Genomic DNA, 24,344 nt, shown 5'->3' with positions numbered 1-24,344 from the left:
ACCCAGTACAATAGGTAGTTTTTATTTTTTAATTAGATTTAGGAGGACTTTGGCTATTGATCATGTTATAACTGTAAGTTATATGCTTTATACCTAAACTAGAGATGTAAATATTGTTTAAAAAGTTAACCGTTTAAACTATTAAAATTCTATTGTTTAAAGGGTTAATCGATTAAAGGGAAAGGAGCCGGGGTTGTTCTGGCCGTCAAGGCAGGAGCTAGGGTCAGCCAGCCAGCCATGGGGCTGGGGTCAGCTGGCCATCCAGCCGGCTGAGTGCAGCTGGGGGCCAGTTAACCGATTAACATTTTACATCCCTAACCTAAACCTAATAAAATGGGGCCACGTGCCCATAAAAGCTTCTTCACTGTGAGCTATGCTTTTCTGTCAGATTTTATTCTACAACAGAAAAGGTATATAAAGGGTTAATTTGCAACAGCTAATTGTTAATATGTTCTCCATCAGCAGATACACTTCTACCCCCTTCCCTGCCACTTAAGCATCTTCATTTATAAACAGTTACGGCTGCTGCATGCATAACACATACAACTTTTTATTTACTTGCTGTCAAGTCTCCTAACAGTAAAGACCATCTATGTCTCCTCACCTTACTATTGTGATAACTACTGTATACCATAGACCGTGCACCACAGTTTAAACTCTGTCCCACTAGAGATTCTTTCTGAATAAGCTACACTGCTCTACAGGCAAAATGCTTCTGAAATAAATGTAGTCAAACTTTACTAATTCTGGGTCACTGAGAACGAAAATGATGCTTAAAATTGTTGATTGGCTCTAGTTTTCATGTTATGCTATTGGGTCAGTATATACGACCCTTGACTTGGGAATAGCGGAGGATAAGCGAGTTATAAAGGGAAGGGATCTCAATTTAAACCAGAAATGACTAAAATACATCTTTGACTGAATCTATGAATAAATCTATGACTCGGTTTGGACAGTACTTGCTTTTTAGGCAAAACAATGAATGATGCAATCTGAAGCTGGTATTGCATCATACATGATCTGAATTGCATCATGTTATTCCTAGAAGTCATGGATGATGCAATCATAACGAAGCTTACATCACTCTGCTGAACAAATTGCCCTATATCAACTCTAGAAATCATAGTGTCGTGCTCTCTTATTTGTCAGTGTTTGATTTTGCAAAGGGACACATTTCTGTTTAGCCAAAGTAAGCAGAGATGTCTCGTACTGGTGTGAACAGTGCAGATAACTTCTGCTATGTTTGCGGTGATGTTTTGCATCACAAAAGCGCAGTATAACCACTATGGTTAAGAAAGCCTATCACCTTTATTTTGGCTGCAAAATTGGAGATCAGGACAAGAGGTGGGCCCCACACATATGCTGCAACACTTGTGCAACAAATCTTCGCCAGTGGTTGAACAGGAAAAGGAAATCTATGCCTTTTGCAGTGCCAATGATTTGGAGAGAGCCAACAGATCATACCAGCAATTGTTACTTCTGCATGGTGCCTCTAGTTGGGAAAGGTGTGTCAAAGAAGAAAAAGTGGACTGTGCATTATCCAAACATTCCATCAGCTATACGCCCAGTACCCCATGGAGAAGGACTGCCGGTTCCTGATGCACCAGAATCATTCTCACTTGAGTCAGATGAGGAAGAGGATGAAACTTCTGGTCCTGAACCATCAATGTCATAGGACCCACATTTTCTCCCATCCTCCTCCTCTGAACCACACCTCATAACACAAGGTGAACTGAATGACCTTGTCAGGGATTTGGAACTACCCAAGAGTAAGGCAGAGCTGTTGGGCTCCAGACTACAGCAGTGGAATCTCCTGGCAGGTGATGTTAGGGTTTCCATGTTCCGTGACCGTCAAAAGGATTTTGTCCCATTCTTCTTCATGGAAGGTGATCTTGTAGCCTGCAACAACATCGATAGTGTGATGGCAGCCCTCAACATCGTTCACGATCCAGATGAGTGGAGACTGTTCATTGAGTCATCGAAGACTAGTCTTAAAGCTGTTTTACTGCATAATGGCAATGTTTTGCCATCAATTCCAGTTGGTCATGCAGTCCATATGAAGGAAACCTATGACAACATGAAACCACTTTTGAGATGCATAAACTATGACCAACATCAGTGGCAGCTTTGTGGCGATTTGAAGGTTGTTGCTCTCTTGCTTGGTCTGCAGACTGGATACACAAAGTACTGCTGTTTTCTCTGCGAATGGGATAGTCGTGCAAGAGATTCCCACTACATCAAGAAAGATTGGCCACTCCGACAGTCATTGGAGCCTGGGAGGAAAAGTGTTCAGCATCCACCACTTGTTGAATCAAGGAAGATTTTGTTACCACCCTTACACATCAAGCTGGGTCTGATGAAGAACTTTGTCAAGGCCATTGACAAAACACAAGCAGCTTTCAAGTACCTCCATGGAAAATTTCCAAGGTTAAGTGAAGCTAAGATAAAGGAAGGTGTCTTTGTTGGTCCTCAGATTCGTGAACTTCTTCGAGATGATGCATTTGACCATGCACTGCGTGGCAAGGAAAAGACGGCATGGAAAGCCTTCCAGTTAGTGGCAATAAATTTTCTCGGAAACAACAAGGCAGACAACTACAGGTTGTTGGTGGAAAACCTCCTCAAGGCATACAAAAGCCTTGGTTGCAACATGTCACTAAAGATACATTTTTTGCACTCTCATCTAGATTTTTTTCCACTGAACTGCGGAGCAGTGAGCGACGAGCACGGTGAGCAATTTCACCAGGACACTGCAACAATGGAGAAATGCTATCAGGGCAAATGGAGCCCATCAATGCTTGCAAACTATTGCTGGACAGTGACAAGAGATGCTCCATTTAATGAATACAAGAGACAAGCCAAGAAGCGCCGAGTAGACACTGAATAGTACTAAACTACGTACATAATAGTTTTTTGCCTTTTGTTTCATAATAAATTTTAGTTATATAAACCTTTTGCTGATTTTTAAAAGTGTTACATAAACAGGACAGGTGAAATATTATCATGTAAAGCAACCATAAACACATGAAAAGACCTAGGTTTACAATTTATGATTAAAACTCTACTATCTACACAATATACATAGACATAAAATGTAAAAACTTAAATATCTTAGAAACAGTAGCCAATCAGTTGTTTTAATTGTCATATTTGAATTCAGCACATCAAAATACGTAATAAATAGCACATTTTATCTCTGAAGCAGACGACTTCTCAAAAATTGTAGACCAGTGATATTTAAGATACGTCCTTTCCTATCTAGCCACACAGTTAAAACCTGTACTCTCACTATATTGCATCTTGATTACTGCATCACTCTTCTTTCTGGTGTTAACCAATGCAATCTGTAAACTCTTTGAGGCAGGGCGTGTCTTTTTGTTCCATGTTTGTACAGTGCCTAGCACAACGGGGTCCTGGTCCATGACTGGAGCCCTTACCTGCTATAATACAAATAATAATAATGCCAGCCTTCCCTTACCATGGGAACTGCCCCTCTGAACGCAGCCCTTTACCAAACTAATTTCTCCAAACACCACTAATTACTACACTAAATATCCACAACTATGAGTGTTGGGAGGAAAAATAATCTGGTAAGGGGGTTTGTCCAGATCAAAGGGCAGGGGAAGAGGAAAGTCTACAGTGCAGTGACTTTCAATGGGACTTAGGTGCTTTTGAAAATTCTAACCAGTGAGCTTGCCTAAGAGATAGCTAAAGCAATATACCTGTCTAGAGAAGCACATACTTAAAGGGTCTAAACACTGAGGAGGATGAGGAATTTTAAGGTGTTCCGAGAGAGTGTAACTGGAAGTGATGACATCAAATTAGACAACAGGAAAATTACGACTATTGGGAAAAATTTCCAAACAGAAGTCCAATTCACTGTGGAATAGTTCATAAAGGTAGTTCCATTGCTTGAGTTATTTAAATAGGACTGGATAAAAAGCACTCAAGAATGTTCCTTCCAATTTAATCTTGCAATGGCAGTGGGATCCACAAGATGACCGAAGAGAAATTAGGCATCAAATATAGCTATAATTAAAGTAATGAATAATTATTCAAATGATCTTGTCTATATTTAGGGTTTAAGAACTCAAAAGAAATCTGTATAAAATTAAATGTAATTTGAAAATTCTTTAAAATTTAATATTTACCTTAGCATCATGCAATTTCTATAGCATACTCCAAAACTGACCACCACATAAACACAAAGGGTGCAGTCCAACTCCCACTGCAGTCAATGGAAGTCTTCCCGTCAATTTCAAAGCAAATTCAATCAAACCTTTAATGTTGAATTCTGTCCTCTAATATAGTACCTAGGAAGCACTGTCAAGTATCTTGAAAAATCAGTAACTGTGCCTTATCCAAGTGCGCAGCTGCTGATATTCAAAGTTAAGCAATGAGTGTGGCTCACCGGAGGAAAGGATTGGGACAAAAAGAGACAACACTGAACATAGGCTTTAGAGGGTTGTATAGACTCAAGACCCAGGTAGAGCTTCTCTTTGATTAAGTTTAAAACACAGAACTAAAACTTACCCCAAACCCTGTAGCTAAAGGCCGTGAAGCTGATGTGCCTGGAATTTTGGCTGTTATCTTGGTAAAAAAAACAAACAAACCATAATTAATCCAAATATGATTACTCTGTCTTTTTACATAGGTTAATAAAACAAGTTCACAGAAATGATCATGCATTAAAAAAGTACATAAAGTTCTATAGTGATGTCTCTATGTTCAGTTTTATTTGTATAAATCATAGCTCCCGCTTTAAAATATGTACCTTTCTGATGATTAAATTGCACATGATTCTTAACGGGTTCAGCTCTTATTTAGAAGCACACAGTCCTTGCAACAGAATATACATTTCAAAAGTAAGGTCTATATGTCAATTTTCCATTTCTTTTGAAAAAGGATGTAAGAGTTTTGAAGTTATAACTAAATAAAAGCAACCAAAGTTATCTGAATAAAATTAAATTGCAACAACACTCCAGAGTTTGGTATATTATACTCCATTCTCCATCCCACCTTTGAGGTATGTCAAGGCCAACTTCCTTCTGGATTGATGCATTATGCAGGGACGCTTTAGAATCTGTTATTTCATTCTAATCAGTATCTGGCTCATTTTATTGTATAGGAATAAGGCAGTAGTGCTTAGTGGTCAGGACACTTTGCCATGTCCTTTTTAAGGGTTTGAAGGATCCAACATAAAGATCTAGATGGGATATGTAGAGGAAGCGGTCCTGGGAATGAACAGTGCCTGGAAGGAAATCCTGTCATTGTATCTTTAAGGGCCTGGGGCAGGATCCTTGCAGAGAGGGCGGAGCAAGGCTCCACCATTCCTCCACCAATTGGGAATGAGCTGGGAGAAGGGGACCAGCATAAATGCTGTCTCCTCTGTCATCTCAGGGAGCTGCCTACAGACACTGAAGAAAGAAGGCTGCCTGCTGGATCATGGTAACATCAGGATTAACTGATGAAAAAGGGGCCAGTTGAGGCAGAAGCTGGCTAAGGCCCTACAGCTGCCTAAATTATAACCCAGACCCAAGAAGGAGGGCTGAGGCTGTTGCTAGGAGACTGACTGACTGGCTGTTTCATTAATGTATATCCTGCTGCCCAGGAGGGACTGTCTGAAGCATAACCTCAGCTCCAGGAGGAGGTCTCCTGAAATGGGACAAAGAGCAGACGAGGAGTCTTATAAGGAGCCAGAGGAAGGTGACTTTTGTTAGTTCCACCAGGTAAGTCACATTTTGTAGAAACTTAATAAAATCAGACCCCACAGAGGGGTGCATGCTCTTGAGTCAATGTAAATCTGGTAACTGATTGAAAGAACCCAGGGGAAAGGCACATAGGGGTGTGTTTGAGAGGCTCACCCCCTGACAGATAAACACAAGAACAGCCAAACTGGGTCAGACCAAAGCCCAGTATCCTGTCTTCCAACAGTGGCAAATGCCAGGTTCCCCAGAGGGAATGAACAGAACAGAGAACCATCAAGTGATCCATCTGCTGTTGCCCATTCCCAGCTTCTGGAAAGCAGAGCGTAGGGACGCCATCCCTGCCCATCCTGGTTAATAGCTATTGATGGACCTATCCTCCATGAATTTATCTAATTCTTTTTTGAACCCTGTTAGTCTTGGCCTTCACAACATCCTCTGGAAAAGGGTTCCACAGGTTGACTTTTCCCCATCCAAATATTTAAAAAATAATCATGTATAAGAACTATACTTACTGTATGGTGGAAGTTTAAAATCTCATGCTGTAGCTCTAATAATTTCGGCCTTATATCTCACATAAATGGCTAAACATTCTATTGTCATTTTAGAAATGCATTGAGACTGAGACTTGCCCAAAGGCAAGTCTCAGTCTCAATGCATTTCTAAAATGCATTTCTTGCATTGAGCCAAGATTAGAATCCAGATCTCCTGAGAATGTTTAGAAATATTACAATATATTTTAAAATTTACTTACTGGGGGTCTTCTACCATGACTAGTTCTCACAGCCTGCTGAAAAGCGGTGTCATTTTCTAAATCCTGAAACAAAACAATAATGTAAGAACTATCCAAAGACAACAAATAAAAATAAGTAATTTGCTCCTACAGTGCTTTACTATTGCTTGGGAGATGAGGAATAGGAGAGGGAGTGAGGGGAGGTACTAAAACTTGGCTGGCAGGTGGAGGGGAGGGGGACAGTTCCAGGCTGGAAAGGGGAGCTTGGGAGTTCATATCTGCTCCCAGGCCTGATTTTGGGCCCTGCTGCAGTGCCTTCAGCCCCTCTTGTTCCCACTCTCACCTCTGCCTCCCTTCATCCCCACCAGGCATGCACAAATATACGTGAGGGTGGGGACCCCACAATATTTCCACTGTGGGGGCACTAGCCCCTGCGTTTGGATGCCCTTGGATATTGCCAAATTACAGTTTGTAGTGTCAATAAGCTATGATTATACCACTTAAAGAACTTTTAGTTTACACAGAGCAATGTCAAAACAGAGTAACCATTGAAGAATAGTAAAACACTGGGAGAAAATTGAGCTTGATTTATAATACTTAGTAGTTACCATACACAGCATTTTTATTTCTGTCTAAAGGGCTATACAGGCGCTAATTTGAATGCTTAACTGATCCTAGTGTGCATCTCTCATTGCTATTCCATAAACATATACTAGGTATTCCACTATTTTTATATTTAAACATGCAGGATGTAGTATAAATCTTACTAGCTTATGGAGGAGGATATAGTACATTGAAAATACACTATAATGATCAATGAACTACATGACCTATTATGTCTTTTTCCGGCTCCACTCCAGCTCCAGGCAAAAACCTGCAGCTCCACTGCTCTGGAGCTGCTCCGCGCTCCAGCTTCGGGCTCCGCTCCAAAGCTGTTTTACATCACTTATGAAATCACAGAATCATAGAAATATATAGGTACATGTGGTGAGGGACAGCTTTAGGGAAAAGAAATGAGTTCTAGAATACTGGACCTAATAAGTTCAAGTAGTTCAACACTGAATAGAAGCTATTAACTGAATGCTTAGTCTGCATTCTTATTTAATTGGGTTAAAATGATTTTATGCAACAGTAATGTTCCAAATATAATTTTATTTTGACAAATTAGTGATTTTATTCCATTTAATATGTACACTTGACTCAAAGAAAATCACAATGTGGTCCCATTGAAGGTGATGTCAAAACTCCCATAGAATTCAATGGAGCTAGGATTTCATCCCAGATGTCAAAACACAAACCTACTAAATCTCTGCTTTTAAACAGTTACAATTTAATATTTCATAAATTCTAATCTTCACAGCAAATAGACACTGGTTGAAGGTGCATAACAAAACTATCTCAGAATAGAAAACCAGCAATGAAATTATAACCACTCAAAATGATCTCTGAGACTTTTGATAAATCTGGATGGATGGGTGGAGGAAAACTACAAAGCAGCAATGCTTGCTGGTTTGTTTCTGATCATATCTAAAGCACCATCAGAATGCCAACTCCATGTGAAGATTACCTTATATCATACACATATATAACTGAGAAATGGTAAGTAGTTTTACCTCTGTGTCAAAGGTGGGGTTATAGTCATTGTAGCCAGAATAAAGATCATCTTCATCTGCTTTAGGTGCCAGGTGGACATTTTGCATCATTTTTACCTGAGAAACATTATGCCAAATACTTTCTCAGCATTATCATAAGTCTCCTTACAATTGGAAAATTATGAATAGTACTAAGCTTTTTTTCGTCCACAAGAACTAAAACTTTAGACCTAATCCAAACCTCACTGAAATCGAACCCTGACTTCAGCGGGTTTCGAATTAAACCCTGACAAAAAACTTCAACACAGACTTAAAGGGACATAGTCCCCTTGAAACCTAGTCTGTTTGAAAAAGTAGCAAGCCCCGCTGAAGTCAACGAGCTTCTGAGCAGATCTGAAGTACCCGGGGCAAGGAGACTAGACTAATAATTGGCCCGATGCTCTAGCTCGTCTGGCAATTCCTGTATCTACGGCAGAGACACAGAACTGAAGCTCGCACACGCCTGTCTCTGAATGCGCGCGCCCCTCACCAGCGCTACACAATGCTGGGCTCGTGGGATTCCTCAAATGTGGGGTACCCCAGTGCCCTAGGGTGACCAGATGTCCCGATTTTAGACGGACAGTCCCAATATTTGGGGCTTATTTTTATGAGCTCCTATCACCCCCTGCCTCGATTTTTCACTCTTGCTGTCTGGTCACCCTACCCCGCCCCTACCCAGCCGGAGGGCAAGGGGCCCCACTGCGGTACGTAGCGTACAGACCCAGCGGGAGACATGGGCTCTTGCCCAAAGAGCCAGGGCTCCCGACCACGGCACTGGCAGTGGAGGGGAAGAAACCGTTAGACTGTAACGGCGCCACACGCCGTTCGCCCCCGGTTCCCCAGGACGGCCCCCGCCCAAAGCCCGCTCCGCAGCTGCTCCTGCATCGACTCCAGCCCCGTTATCTTCCCGCTCCTCAGCGCTCCGCCCGCTACCTTGTCCGGGAGCCCGCCCGCCCTGCGGCCCCGCTAGCAGGGGAGCCGGTAACAGGCCCGCACCGCACGGGCTCCGGGCAGTGGTCGCTCACAGGATCCCATCCCATAATGCACCGCGGCAAGCGGAGCGGCAGGGAGCTGTGCGTCCGGTTACTAGGAGACGAGAGTGACTCGGCGGGCCCAGGCCCTTGTGGCGTCAGAAACAGCCTCCTGCAGGCTCTACACTTGCTGAACGTGCGCGAGCGATTGACGCATGCTCAGTAGCAAGTCTGGAAGCCGTGGCTCACACTCTGCCCTGACCCTCAGTTTCTGCTCCCAGAGCGAAGGGCGGGAGAAGAGCGGGGCCAAAAAGCGGAGAGGTCAGCGGGGTTTGTGCTGCTCCGCAGCGCCCTACACAGGGCTGTGCTGTTAGAGGCCTCCTCTACCCAGTGATGAGCTGCCAAAATACTAACAACCGGTTCCCTCCTCCTCATCACCCCATGAGGGGTCATGCCCCCCCCGGGGGGACTCCTGCCCCATCCAACCCCCCCATGTTCCTTGACAGCCCCAGGACCCGTGCCCTATCTACCCCCCTTCCCTGTCCTCTGACTGCCCTTTGCCACCACATCTAACCCTTTCTCTCATTCCTGATGACACCCAGGGACCCCTGCACCATCCAACCACCCCTTCTCTCTGTCCCCTGACTGTCTCTGGAATCCCTACCCCTAACTGCCCCCCACCGCCCATCCAACCCCTGCTCCTTCCTGACTGCCACCCCAGGACCCTTGCCCCCGTTCAATCCCCCTGTTCCCTGCCCTCTGACTGCCCCGACACTAATCCACCCCTACAACTCCCCTGCCCTCTTCCAACACCCCCTCCCTGCTCCCTTACTGTGCTACCTGGAGGTGGGGGCCCAGCTGGGCTAGGGCTGGGACCGGAACCACCCGGCCAAGGTCGGGCCGGGCAGGAGATGCACCGCCTGGCTGAGGTCGGGGCCAGACCCGGGGGCTGGGCAACAGCTACGCCACCCAGCGGGACCCGGGGGCCAGACCCGGAGACTGGGCAGGAGCCGTGCCGCCCACCCGGACCCGGCGGCAGGAACCGTGCCGCCCGCCCGGACCTGGGGGCCGGACCCGGCGGCAGGAACCACGCCGCCCGGCCGAGGTCGCAGCTGGACTCTGGGGGCAGGAGCTGCGCCGCCCGACCCCAGAGTCTCGCCAGGACCTACCCGAGAGGCGCGCCGCCTGGAGCCCTCCTCCCGCCCCCGGTCCCGGCCCCAGCCCCAGCTCACCTGGTGGAAGCCGCTGCTTCCTTCTCAGCCCTCCCAGGCTTCTCGCGCGAACAGCTGATTCGCGGGAAGCTGGGGAGGGGGAGGAGAAGCCGGAGGAGCTTCAGAAGAGGAGGCGGAGTGAGGTGACCTGGGGCTGGGGGAAGGGTAGGGAGCTGCTAGAGTTTTAGTTAAATTTAAAAGCCCTTTTGGAACTACTTGTCCCTCCAGGAACAGCCGGTTCTAAAGGGGGCTTCTAAATTTAACAACCGGTTCGCGCGATCCGGTGCGAACCGGCTGCAGCTCACCACTGCCTCTACCCCAGTGCTCCGGGCTCTAGCTGTGCCACGTCAGGGAAGCTGTAGATACCTGCCTGCTGGAGACTTGATTCTGAGGCAGGTTTTCCTTTTCCCTGCTAGGGTAGGCAGGTTCAGAGGTGAAACCCAGTCAGTTTCAGCAAAGCCAACCCGCGCCCCAAAACACACAGAGAAAGGTGGAGGGAGCAACACGCACAAAAAGGAGACGCTCCTTCATGACCCACAGTTCACAAAGAAAAAGATTTGGGGGTGGGGGGTAGATAATCAGCTGAACATGAGCGCCCAGTGCCAGCCTGTGGCCAAGACAGCTAATGCTATCCTGGGATGCATAAATGGGAATCTCCAGTAAGAGTCAAGAGATTATTTTTACTTCTGTATTTGACACTGGTGCAATTGCTGCCAGAATAGTATGGCCAGTTCTAGTGCCCACAACTAAAGAAGGACGTTGCTAAGTTGTAGAGGGCTCAGAGAAAAGCCACAAGAATGATTAGAGAGTTAGAAAACTTGGCTTTAAGTGATTGACTCAAGGAGCAAAATGTATTTACCGGTAGTTTAACAAAGAGAAGGTTAAGGTTAAGAACTTGATTAGTCTACAATTACATAAATGGGGAACAAATATCTAATCTATCAGAGAAAGGTATATCACAATTCAATGACTGGAAATTGAAGCTAAACAAATTCAGACCAGAAATAAGGCATACATTTGTAATGGTGAGAGTAATTAACCATTGGAATAATTTCTCAAGGGTCATGGTCGATTCTCCATCACTGACAATTTTTAAATCAAGATTGGATGATTTGGGGGGATTTCTATGACCTGTGTTATACAGGAGGTCAGACTAGATGATCACAATGGTTCCTTCTGGCCTTGGAATCTATGAATCAATGGGAAAAAAGATTAGTGACAACTTTTAGGCCCTGATCCTTCAAGAGAACTGTGTGATCCACTGGGATAGATCATGCATGCATCCGATGAAGTGGGTATTCACCTACAAAAGCTCATGCTCCAATACGTTTGTTAGTCTATAAGGTGCCACAGAACTCTTTGCTGCTTTTACAGATCCAGACTAACATGGCTACCCCTCTGATACTGGGATATATCAGGCACCTAAATATTTTGGTTGATGTAGGTTGACTATTCCTGTTTGATCCTTCTAGAATTCTGTGTAGCATCCATCACTATACCATCTGAGACACCAATCCTTCAAACACTTATGAATGTTCCTAACGTTATGCATGACCTATTGAGGTCCCTTCCAGTCCCATGATTAAGAACATAAGAAAGGCCGTACTGGGTCAGACCAAGGTCCATCCAGCCCAGTATCTGTCGACCGACAGTGGCCAATGCCAGGTGCCCCAGAGGGAGTGAACCTAACAGGCAATGATCAAGTGATCTCTCTCCTGCCATCCATCTCCATCCTCTGACGAACAGAGGCTAGGGACACCATTCTTACCCATCCTGGCTAATAGCCATTTATGGACTTAGCCACCAGGAATTTATCCAGTCCCCTTTTAAACATTATTATAGTCCTAGCCTTCACAACCTCCTCAGGTAAGGAGTTCCACAAGCTGACTGTGCGCTGCGTGAAGAAGAACTTCCTTTTATTTGTTTTAAACCTGCTGCCTATTAATTTCATTCGGTGACCCCTAGTTCTTGTATTATGGGAATAAGTAAATAACTTTTCCTTATCCACTTTCTCAACATCACTCATGATTTTATATACCTCTATCATGTCCCCCCTTAGTCTTCTCTTTTCCAAGCTGAAGAGTCCTAGCCTCTTTAATCTTTCCTCGTAGGGGACCCTCTCTAAACCCCTAATCATTTTAGTTGCCCTTTTCTGAACCTTTTCTAGTGCTAGAATATCTTTTTTGAGGTGAGGAGACCACATCTGTACACAGTATTCGAGATATGGGCGTACCATGGATTTATATAAGGGCAATAATATATTCTCAGTCTTATTTTCTATCCCCTTTTTAATGATTCCTAACATCCTGTTTGCTTTTTTGACCGCCTCTGATTCTATGATTCTATGTGAGTACTTTATGGGTTATGTTAAGCATGTTTACAAATTGTATCCTATGTGCTTACCAAGGGGCAGCATATTCTTCTGCTCATCTTTCCTCATCCTTTAGACCAGAAAATTAAGACGGACGATGGTAATCCTGTCAGAATATGCTTCCCCCTCACTCACCTTTCCTCATCCCCTGGTCCAGGATAGCAAATTCTGACATGCTCATCTGTTGGAATTTGCTACAGTTATACCTGGGAAGAAAGATAAGCATTTTGATAGAGAGGCAAAAAATGAGATGCCCTCAATATGGGAAGTGTTTTCGGACTCCCACTCTCAGCATCCTGCCAATCATACAGTGCAGAGGCTAGAGTTCTGGACGATCTAATCTTGACTAGCCACTGAGAAAAGTGTCTGCTTTATTGGGAGTGGTGAGCATTGTATGCTTAGCATGTGTATTCTGTTTTGGTAATTCTTAATAAATAGAGGTTAAGGATATTACTGGGTAAGGTTCTTTAACTGGTAAAAGACCCATCAAACCTGCAGAAGATTATGCCCTGAGTCCTAGGAATCGGGTAAGGGTGGCCCTAAGCCCTAGGAACTGAGTAAGGATAGTTTCCTTTTGCCCAAGGCCGGCTCCAGACCCCAGCACGCCAAGCGCGCGCTTGGGGCGGCGTCCCGCGGGAGGGCGGCAGGCGGCTGCAGTGGACCTTCCGCAGACGTGCCTGCGGAGGGTCCGCTGGTCCCGCGGCTTCGGTGGAGCATCTGCAGGCATGCCTGCGGGAGGTCCACTGGAGCCCCGGGACCAGCGGACCCTCCGCAGGCACGTCTGCGGAAGGTCCACCGGGGCCGTGGGACCGGCGACCGCCAGAGCGTCCCCCGCGGCGCGCCACCCTGCTTGGGGCGGCGAAATTCCTAGAGCCGCCCCTGCTTTCGCCCCGAGCCCTAGGAACTGGGTAAGGGTTGGGGTGCTTAAATTAACTGGGTTACGTCTTGAGCCCATGGAAAGGTAAAAGTGGGGTGCCCTAGAGTGTGAGAGTAACACATTCTGGCAACTCTTTTGCTATGTTGCTCTATATTGCATATAATAGAAAGTCCTAATATTTATAACTTGTTTATTATTTGTATTGCCGTAGCGACTAGGAGCCCTAGTCATGGACCAGAACCCTATTTTGGTAGGCATTGTACAAACACAGAGAGATGGTCCCGAGCCTACACCAAAGAGTTTACAATCTAAAGCCATGTCTAAACTAGAAAGTTTTCTGGTAGAACATTACCAACATTTCTATGTCAGTGCAGCATGTGCACACTTAGCAGCCTTTGTTGCTATGCTTCCTCACTGCCAGAGGTTCTGTCAGCAAAAGATGTGATGCAGTATGTTTATGTATCCTAGTGTACCCAATACCACCATCCACTCCACAGCTTTGTGGGAAATTTTTGCACTTCATTGTAGAATACCAGCAATACGTTCAGGAAATTATGGGAGCTCAGGGTTAAATTCCTGCAATTCCCTTTCTTCCAGCCCATAACTTTTGTGACTTTTTAAAAATGTGCACAGTTCTTTGTGCTGCTCTTTCAGTGTCTGCTATCTTGCCATCCAAGATCACCTTGCACAGATTGGAGTTATTGTGTTTGTTTTAAAGACAGGTCTCATGATCCTTCTATAGTTGCAGAGCTTCAATGACTGCCACTGCCACAGTAGCTGGTGATGCTGTGATGAAGATGAGACAAACAAGAAGGAAGAATGGATGATGCAGAAAGTACATAAAAATTGCAAGGTGCTGCCGGCATTCGCTGATGAGGTCCACGTGGTCGAGTGGCACTTCTGGGCCCATGAAATGGGGCTGAAGTGGTGGGACTATATTGTGAGGCAGATCTGAGATGAGCAGTAGTTGCTGTAGAACTTTCAAATACAAAGGCCACTTTCCTGGGGTTGTGTGGTGAGCTCGTCTTAGCCCTCAATTGCAGAGACATCAGAATGAGAGCTGCTTTGACCATAGAAAAGAGGGTGGTGATTGTGCTCTAGAAGTGTGCAATCCCAGGCTGCTATTAGTCCATGGTGGGGACGTTTGTCATCCAGGTGTGCGTGGCTATTAAGCGTGTCCTGTTGCATAGTATTGTGACTCTGGGCAATGTGCAGGAAATAATAAAGGGACTTGAAGCAATGGACTTCCTGAACTGTGGTGGGGTAATAGGCTGCATAGCCTGATCCTGCTGCCTGGTCCCTCCCCCGACCTTGTGCTTAGTACATAAACAGAAAGGGGTATTTGTGCCTGGTTATGCAAGCACTTGTATATTACTGGAGGGTGTTTCACTGACATTAATGATGGCTGGTCAGGGAAGACTCATGATGCTCACATCTGTAGGAATACTTTTTGAAAAGATGTAAGCAGGGATACTTATCCTGTACCAGCACAACCACATTAGCACTGCTGGAATGCTGTGACATTCTCCAAAGTACTGGAGTACTTCTGGACTGCTGTACAGCTGTGTTCCCTCAATTCTCCAAGCCGGGGTGCCTTTTACACTGCTTTGCTTTGAGAGCAACCTCTCCTGGCCTGCTCACAGGCAGCCTCTAGCATGTAAATTACTCCCAGCTGAGTTATAGGAGTGTTCAGCCAGCCACTCCAGAATTCTCAGTACCAGAGTTGTCCCCAGAAATGTGCATCTTGTACTGCCCCGCAATAATAATAATAATACAAGCTCATAGAAAATAAAATGACAGACTAACAGAAAATGATATGCACAAACCCTCTATCTCACATGGAGATTCCAAACACACAGACACAAGTTTATTAACTACAGAAAGATAAATTTTAAGCAATTACAAATAATGAGGCATAAAAATCAGAATTGGTTACGAAGGTATAAAAGGTAAAACACAAACTAATACCTAACTTAACAAGCTAAGTGAACCTGAACCAAAAAGGTTTTTCTCACTACATGCTCACAGCAGTCTGGCTGTATTCCTTCAGCCAGGACCACTCCCTCAGTTCAATGATGCTTCATTTGTCTTTCAAATGTTGTTGATGCCATGAGTCAAAATGAGGGGTGAGATGTGTTTTGTGTCCTCTGTTCTCCCTTCTCATAGCATTTCTCTTATTTGAGAATTCTCTCCAGCTGGGGATCAGGCGACAGCAAGTCTGTTAGCCAAGACGTAAATTTCTCACTCACATTCTTCTTTCTGCCAAAGAATGGCCATTTAACCAGGTGTTAGTCCATCTGATTTTATTGACACTTGGCTGAGGCATCAGTTTGCCTTTTGTCTCTGAGGAGCTGGTGTCTGCCTGCTTTTCTAAACTTGGAGCATGTCTCAGCAATGTCATACAATATAATCTTATAACTTTACATACAGTGTTGCCATACACATTTTACCAGGACAACAATGATCAGCAAATTATGAGGTTTAAATGATATGTCACAAGGCATACTTTGTACAGGATTTGTCATAGTTTTGTAAAATGGATGAACACCAGGATACAGACTGTGAAAAATGCCACTAGTGATTCTGGGGAAGCTGCCCTACCCTTTGTATCCCTGGCTCATGAAACCATATACCAGATACTGGACAGCATCAAGGAATTATTTAATTACTGTCTGAGAAGGTGCAGGATAACTGTTGAATGTGCATGTGGCAGATTGAAAGGACACTGGCAATAGTTCATGAATAGGTGGGATCTTAGTGAGGCAAACATTCCTGTTTTGTTTCTATTGATTTCAATGGAAGTTAGGAGCCTAAAAACCCTTAAGTAGCTGGGCCAAAGGTGCTTCTTAATAGCACGATATCTTTAATGAAACAAACTAATCACCTCCAGATTGTTGATTGATAACATGTTTTTAAATGGTTTTGGTACAGTTTAACCTAGTTTAGATTATAGCAGGGAACAAGTTGTACCATGTTTACTTAATAGATGAACATAGGTCAGCTGTAATTGTCTGGGTGTCTTGAGAGCTGGGAGAGGCTATACTGTGAAGGTATTGGACACTCAGGTTAATTAATGACACAAACTTATAGGAATTGTACCTTTTATTCTTTCCATAGCAGTAGTGGCTCAGGACCCCAGACAGGAATTAGGACCTTCTTGTACTATACCTTATACAAATAAATAACAGAAGATAATACCTGCCCTAGAAAAGTGGTTCTCAACCTTTTTGGGCTCAGGAACAATTTGTAAACTTGATGTCGTGTCACAACCCAATAAATAGCTTTAGAGCAAAACAAATAAATGAACCTTGTTTACTTGATATTCTTACCCACAGTATATGATATACACATTAATATAATAAGTACACTATGTATACCATAGCAGGAGCTCCTGCCCCACAGGTCTGGCTGGACTTGGCTTCCTGCTCTCGGTGTTGTGACATACAGGGTCATAGCGTCACTCAGGGGGGCCAGCCAGGCCAAATTTGTATAAGTGGCATTGCAAACTGGCACCTGGGATCACAATGCCATTCACTCTAATTTGGAATGGCTGGCCCTCAATCATCATGATGGAGGGCCAAACCTGAGTGGTGCTATGACCCCTGCAAGAGGTAGCAACTCCCAGAATGGGAAGCCGAGCCTTGTCAACCTCAGGATTGGAGACGCAGGAGCTTCTGCTGTGACATAGGTGCAGGCTCTGAACCCCTTCCACCCGAAGCCTCCCACACCTCTGTGGGGACAGGACCCAACTCCTCTCCTCCTCTCAAGGGCCTCCATGTCCCTTTGACACATTCTGGTGATTCCATTTTGGGTCACGACTCATGACCCACAAATTGAGAAACCCTGTCCTAGAGAGTTTGCAATCTAGGATCTAGACATTTAAGTTGATACAATTTTGTAAAAAAAAATGGCCCAATTGGGACCTGGTTTCTAGGCCCTGCAAAGCCCAAGACAACTCTTCCCCCTCCCCCTTACTCCACTACTTCATTTTTTAAAAATGTAGTTTTCTGTCCCCTTTCCTGGCAAAGATATCCTGATATAAACTGTTTGCTATGATTGAAAGTTTGTCATCAGATTATTGTCTTTCTAAAGATCATAGTATTCATGGTCCCACCCTGTAGCTGGCCCCTCGTGTCCATGTAAACCAGAGCCAAAGGTACTTTGATTTTTGGCAGAATGCCCGTTCAGTTCATGGCTTTTTATGAGGCACTGCCTTTCAGGATTCTGTTGCTAGTAGTACAGCTGCCACAGTTCCCTTCTAAGCTGTCTGCTGGTAACTGAGCTGACTCAGCTGTTGATAGTCACTGTAGCATTAACAAGAGGAAGCCAAAAATAGCGAGAGGAAGCGTGATCTAGTGGACTGAGCACTGTACTGAGAACAAGGGACTTCTGCATTCTACAGCCCCATATATACAACAGAAATAAACATGTTTAATATGGATATAGGTAAGCCATGTTATAACATGTTTATTCTTTCCCACGTGGAAAGAACCACTCCCTCCACTGTTATGGATATGTTAAGGAACCATATTTTAGCCTAGGTAGCTATCAGGGTTAAAATATAGTTTTCTTATAGATTTCTGGTATTGTTTTTATTTTTTTCTCTACAGAGGCAGTTTTTTAAAAAGTTATAATGTGATTTGTCTACAACCATGTTTAAACATGATTATCTTTGTTGTATAGACAAGGCCTAATCCCAATGTTTATAACAACTCCTTCAAAGGGAATGAACAGAAGAGGGCAATTATCAAGAGATCCATCCCCTGTCATCCAGGCCCAACATCTGGCAGTCCGAGGCTTAGACACACCTAGAGCATGGGGTTGCATGCTATTGGCTAATTGCCATTGATAGACCTATTTTCCATTAACTTATCTAATTCTCTTTTGAACCCAGTTATACTTTTTGTCCTTCACAACATCCCCTGGCAACGAGTTCCACAGATTGACTGGCGATGTGTGAAGAAATACTTCCTTTTGTTTGTTTTAAACCTGCTGCCTATTAATTTCATTTGGGTCTTGTGTTATGAGTAGGAGTAAATAACACTTCCTTATTTACTTTCTCCGCACCAGTCATGATTTTATAGACCTCTATAATATCCCCCCATAATCATCTCTTTTCCAAACTGAAAAGTCCAAATCTTATTAATCTCTCCTCATACAGAAGCTGTTCCATACCCCTAATCATTTTTGTCGTCCTTTTCTGAACCTTTTCCAATTCCAATAGATCTTTTTTGAGATGGGGCGACCACACCTGCATGCAGTATTCAAGATGTGGGCGTACAATGGATTTATACAGAGACAATCTGATATTTTCTGGCTTCTTATCTATCCCTTTCTTACTGATTCCCAACATTCTGTTAGCTTTTTTGACTGCCACTGCACATTGAATGGATGTTGTCAGAGAACTATCACAATGACTCCAAGATCTCTTTCTTGAGTGATAACAGCTAATTTAGACCCATCATTTAGTATGTATATTTGGGATTATGTTACTTTGCAGTTATCAACAGTGAATTTCATCTGCTGTTTTCTTGCCTAATCACCCAGTTTTGTGAGATCCCTTTGTAGCTCTTCACAGTCTGCTTTGGACTTAACTATCTTGAGTAGTTTTGTATCATCCACAAATTTTGCCACCTCCCTGTTTACCTCTCCTTCCAGATCATTTATAAATATGTTGAATGGTACTGGTGCCAGTATAGACCCCCTAGGGGACACCACTATTTACTTCTCTCCATTCTGAAAACTGACCATTTATTCCTACCCTTTGTTTCCTATCTTTTAACCAGTTACCAATCCATGAGAGGACCTTCCCTCTTATCTCATGACATCTTACTTTGCTTAAGAGCCTTTGGTGAGGTACTTTGTCAAAGGCTTTCTGAAAATCTAAGTACACTATATCCACTGGATCCCCTTGTCCACATGCTTATTGACCTCCTCAAAGAATTCTAGTCGATTGGTGAGGCATGATTTCCCTTTACAAAAACTATGTTGACTCTTCCCCAACAAATTATCTTCATCTACATGTCTGACAGTCCTGTTCTTTACTATAGCTTCAACCAGTTTGCCTGATACTGAAGTCAGGGTTACTGACCTGTAATGGACAGGATCACCTCTGGAGCCCTTTTCAAAAATTGGCAACACATTAGCTGTCCTCCAGTCATTTGGTGCAGAAGCTGATTTAATGATAGGTTACAGACTACAGTTAGTAGTTCTGCAATTTCACATTTGAGTTCCTTCAGAACTCTTGGGTGAATACCATCTGGACCTGGTCCCGTCTTACTGTTTAATTTATCAATTTGTTCCAAAACTTCCTCTGACACCTCAGTCTGGGACAATTCCTCAGCTGGGACAGTTCCTCAGCTCCTCCCCAGCACACTTATCTAGTTGTCTCGAGAGATCTGCAACCTTTGCACCAGGCAGGCAAGTCACCATGCGGATCTCCCAGTCATCACAAACCCAGTTATCTAAGTTTTTAATGATTGGATCCCCCATAACTGTGTACAGATGTGGTCTCCTCACCTCAAAAAAGATATTCTAGCACTAGAAAAGGTTCAGAAAAGGGCAACTAAAATGATTAGGGGGTTAGAGAGGGTCCCATACGAGGAAAGATTAAAGAGGCTAGGACCTTCAGCTTGGAAAAGAGAAGACTAAGGGGGGATATGATAGAGGTATATAAAATCATGAGTGATGTTGAGAAAGCGGATAAGGAAAAGTTATTTACTTATTCCCATAATACAAGAACTAGGGGTCACCAAATGAAATTAATAGGCAGCAGGTTTAAAACAAATAAAAGGAAGTTCTTCTTCACGCAGCGCACAGTCAACTTGTGGAACTCCTTACCTGAGGAGGTTGTGAAAGCTAGGACTATAACATTGTTTAAAAGGGGACTGGATAAATTCCTGGTGGCTAAGTCCATAAATGGCTATTAGCTAGGATGGGTAAGAATGGTGTCCCTAGCCTCTGTTCGTCGGAGGATGGAGATGGATGGCAGGAGAGAGATCACTTGATCATTGCCTGTTAGGTTCATTCCCTCTGGGGCACCTGGCATTGGCCACTGTCGGTAGACAGATACTGGGCTAGATGGACCTTTGGTCTGACCCGGTACGGCTGTTCTTATGTTCTTATGTTGTTCTTAACTATTACCTGTCTCTTCCTAATACCTGGAGTTCCCTCCCCCTGAGAAGTATCCTCAGTGCGAGAGGCTACCATGACATCATCTGGAAGGAGGGTCTCAACTATGGGATCGTTTCCCTCTGCTCCAGTTGGATGTTCTCCTTCCCTGAGACGTTCATCCACCTCAACAGCACAGAGGCTGTCAGACCAGGGGTGGCACCATTCTATTGTTTCCTGGAATGTCTCCTCTATGTACCTCTCTGTCTCCCTTAGCTCCTCCAGTTCAGCCACTCTAGCCTCCATAGCTTGCAAACAGTCTCTGAGGGCCAGGAGCTCCTTGCACCAAATGCACACATATGCCATCTGCCCATAGGGCAGATAATCATGCATGCTGCATTGAGTGCTATAAACTGGATAGCTCCAACTCTGTTGCTGAACTTCTGCCTGCATTCTCTTTTTACTCCTGCCACTCCTTCCTTTGTTGTTTTGTTTTTATCAGGGGTGTTTATTGCCTTAAGTTTAAAGAATAAGTATATCTAGCCCCCCCCCCCCGCTCCCTATCTAAATTCCATGGCAAAACTCCCCTCTTCACTAACTCCTCTGGTTGCTTAGGAGCAGGCTTTATAAAGCCCTAGTCTTCCTGATTACCCCGGCCCCCTGGTTAAGGGATGATGGGTGCTAATGGGCGTAGGGATCAAAGCCTCGTCAAGAAGCTCTCAGCCTTGCCTAGCAGGTCACTAGGCTTGGCACATGGTCCCCCAAACGAACACACCACACCATATTTCAGTCAAGCAGCAAGCACACCACAAACACATACACTACAGACAACAAACTTACCCCAAGGATCATGTAATCGCTTTTGTTTTATCTCACAACGCTTTATGCGCTGCAGTCCAGTATTTGTGGGAGTCCATGCAAACCTTGTAAGTTGTAATGGAGGTGTTCATTGTGCAATATCTGCCTAATTATATATTTACATTGTATCAGTGTTATGCAGATGTGAGTGCAATATGCTGCAAAGGTTATTGCTTATGTAGTTGGCTACTACACAGCTACAGTCAATACAGATAATGTAGTGAAATTAGTATTTTAAAACTTTATTTAATAAATTAACTGATAAGCTTCTTGATTGCCAAATCTTGGGGAAAAGAGCTTGCAAGATGTATCTTATGTTGACTGTTATATGTGTATGTTTTTTGTTAGAGTACATGAACAATATGGATATTTGAATCTATATGCATCAACTCATTATTCATACTCAATTTTTTTCACCATCATTTCTTCCGAAGCATAGTACTTACTATAGCAACTTCAACTTAAGAAAGCTTTTTTTTGTCTCTGAGTATGTGCAATGTGGCCCAATTAAAATAATGGTAGGAAGTATTTGCATGCCCGGCTTTCTAAAAGGTTTATTTATAAAGTGTATTGATATTATTGTGGTTTTTGGTTTAAGAGAATAAAAGTCAGAAAATAGTACTGGAGTCCATAAGGCTACTCATGGTACCAGCAGTAAGCACTAGGCCCAATAATTGTTTCAGAATTTTCTTGTCTACCATATTACACTAAAAATGGGCAGCAGCAGATATTTTTTAAAACTGATCTAGAAAAGTAAAATATACAGCACAAAAGCAAAATTAATCACAATAATATAGTAATGAGCCTAGGTGATCTAGTATATATATATATATATAGTATTCTATTCCAAAGAGCAATTCAGGGTAGTCTTACTTTATCTAAATATACCTCTATCCCGATACAACACTGTCTTTAGGAGCCAAAAAATCTTACAGCGTTATAGGTGAAACCGCGTTATATCAAACTTGCTTTGATCTGTCAGAGTGCTGCTTTACCGCATTATATCTGAATTCGCGTTATTTCAGGTTGCATTATATCGGAGTGGAGGTGTACATAAACTGATCCAATATGGGATTTGAAAATAAATAAATAAATTAGTCTAAAATATATAGTGAAAAAAACCTTGATTATGAACAGTGCTTGTCTTGTAGTTTGTGTGTAAAGCAGATGTTATCTAACAAGGAAATCCACCTTTAAGACAATTTTCTGTTAAATCACATTTATAGCATGGCCTTTGTAACATTCACCTGTCCACTACACTTGCTCTTTTGCCTCATGTAGACAGCTTTTTACAGGATCATAGTATTTTTGAATATAATTTTGGTAATAAGTTAGAATCACATAATTTGCATTGAACATTACCAGCTATATTTAACTCTACAAAGATAGATAAATGTTACTAAAACAAAAGCATTTTAACTAACTTTCCATTCTTCAGCATGATCAGCATGATTTCTCTGAGCTTTTAGTATAGTAACTAGCAACATACCTTAGTTTGCTTCAAGTGAAACACGCTATTTCTGATTGCTTTAGTGACCAAGTAATGCATTTAATATTTAACAGACGTGAACTATGCCTCTGTTTTCATTCCACTCCAGTGGGTTTGGTAAATTTTTCCTAACTCAAGAAACACTTTGTATTTCAGAGATACATGATTCCTTGCTTTCCTGGGAGAAAACAAACATTTACTTTCCTGCATATTTCCATTTCAGCCTGTTTAAAGTAATACTTCGCTCTGCCCTGCTTTGCTTCATCCAAGCTACTCTTATAGAGCCCTAGCACCTCCCCCTACAGTAAGATCCTGCCTACTGTCTTCAGCCAATAGCAGGGTTTTTTGCCCTTATATGGTATAGAAGTGGAGCATGTTCAACAGAAAACACATACCAAAAAATAATGGAGTGGTCATCTTTGCTGCTGTCAATGAAACTGTGAAAGGCTGCTCCTACTGCTTCTAGACTAAGGAGAAAGAATCTCTATATTGAGAGAAGAAAAGAATGACCAGTTTGGTGAGTGCATGTTTGCGCCACTTGGACATCTCATATGTCAAGATAAACTTTGCTTTCCTTTTATAATTAAGCCCGGAATCTTTCATCACATCTCTGCTAAATAGGCTTAAGGTTTCTGATCTTTCTGCAGAGATCACAGGAAAGAGAAGAGTCACCAACCATCTACTCAAATTAACGGGCCTGCAAATATTTATTCTGTGGCAAGGGAACGCTTCTTTCCTTATTCCACTCCTCTCCTCTCATTTTGACCCTGAAAATCTCACCTCCTATGTCCTCCCCTTTTCCTTTTCTAATCTTTTCATCGTTCTTCTTTTTCTTGTTTTTGCCCATCTATCTATTCACTGGCGACATGGAAGCATTAGAGTGTCTGATCATCAGTGACAGCAAGGAAAACGCCTGTTGTCTTGTTCTTACACAGAAGACTCTATTATTGTCTTCTGTGGAAGTTTTGCCTGGGTAATGGCTAAAGGGGTCAGGCTCCAGTATATGGTTGCAAGGCATCTGGTTTTCGACTGGAATGCCCAATTGAAAAGGGACCCTGGCAGCTCTGGTCAGCACTGCTGACCACGCCATTAAAAGTCCAGTTGGCTGCCTGCAATGGGGCAGGCAAGGTGCCTGACCGTCTCTGCATGGCTCCCAGAAAGCTGACGGTATCTCTCTCTGGTTCATAGGCTTAGAGATGGCCACGAGGGCCCTGTGGGCTGCTCCCCACACCCAGCACCATCTCCGCAGCTCCTATTGGCTGGGAACCGTGGCCAATGGGAGTTTCAGGGGTGGCGCCTGCAGGCAGGGGCAGTGTGCAGAGCTGCCTGGCCATGCCTCCGCCTAGGAGACAGAGGGAAATGCAGACGGCTTCCTGGGAGCTGTCTGAGGT

General features: G+C 43.7%; 2 protein-coding genes across 4 annotated transcripts in view; one reads left to right on the top strand and one right to left on the bottom strand.

Moving 5' to 3' along the window:
• IFT88 (intraflagellar transport 88) overlaps positions 1-9,146 on the bottom strand; it is an 81,536-nt gene extending 72,390 nt beyond the window's left edge. The window contains exons 1-4 of the mRNA XM_039527307.1: positions 9,000-9,146; positions 8,049-8,144; positions 6,457-6,519; positions 4,531-4,587 (exon numbers count right to left, since the gene is read on the bottom strand). Coding sequence (XP_039383241.1) covers positions 4,531-4,587; positions 6,457-6,519; positions 8,049-8,138 — 210 coding nt within the window. The 5' untranslated portion in view covers positions 8,139-8,144; positions 9,000-9,146. The remainder of the gene's footprint in view (positions 1-4,530; positions 4,588-6,456; positions 6,520-8,048; positions 8,145-8,999) is intronic.
• The window catches only part of CRYL1 (crystallin lambda 1), a 94,930-nt gene continuing 76,292 nt past the window's right edge, over positions 5,707-24,344 (top strand). The window contains exon 1 of one of the 3 annotated variants that reach the window (XM_039527339.1): positions 5,707-5,726. The gene's annotated coding sequence lies outside the window, so the exon portion shown is untranslated. Of the gene's footprint in view, positions 5,727-9,216; positions 9,359-24,344 lie in introns of those variants that run through there. The other 2 variants (XM_039527331.1, XM_039527348.1) reach the window with 2 other exon arrangements.

This window comes from Mauremys reevesii, linkage group 1 (genome assembly GCF_016161935.1).
Source record: "Mauremys reevesii isolate NIE-2019 linkage group 1, ASM1616193v1, whole genome shotgun sequence".
In the NCBI taxonomy this organism is placed as follows: Eukaryota; Metazoa; Chordata; order Testudines; family Geoemydidae; genus Mauremys; species Mauremys reevesii.
Note: the sequence above shows the minus strand (reverse complement) of the source record. Positions and strands in the feature narration are given on the sequence as shown.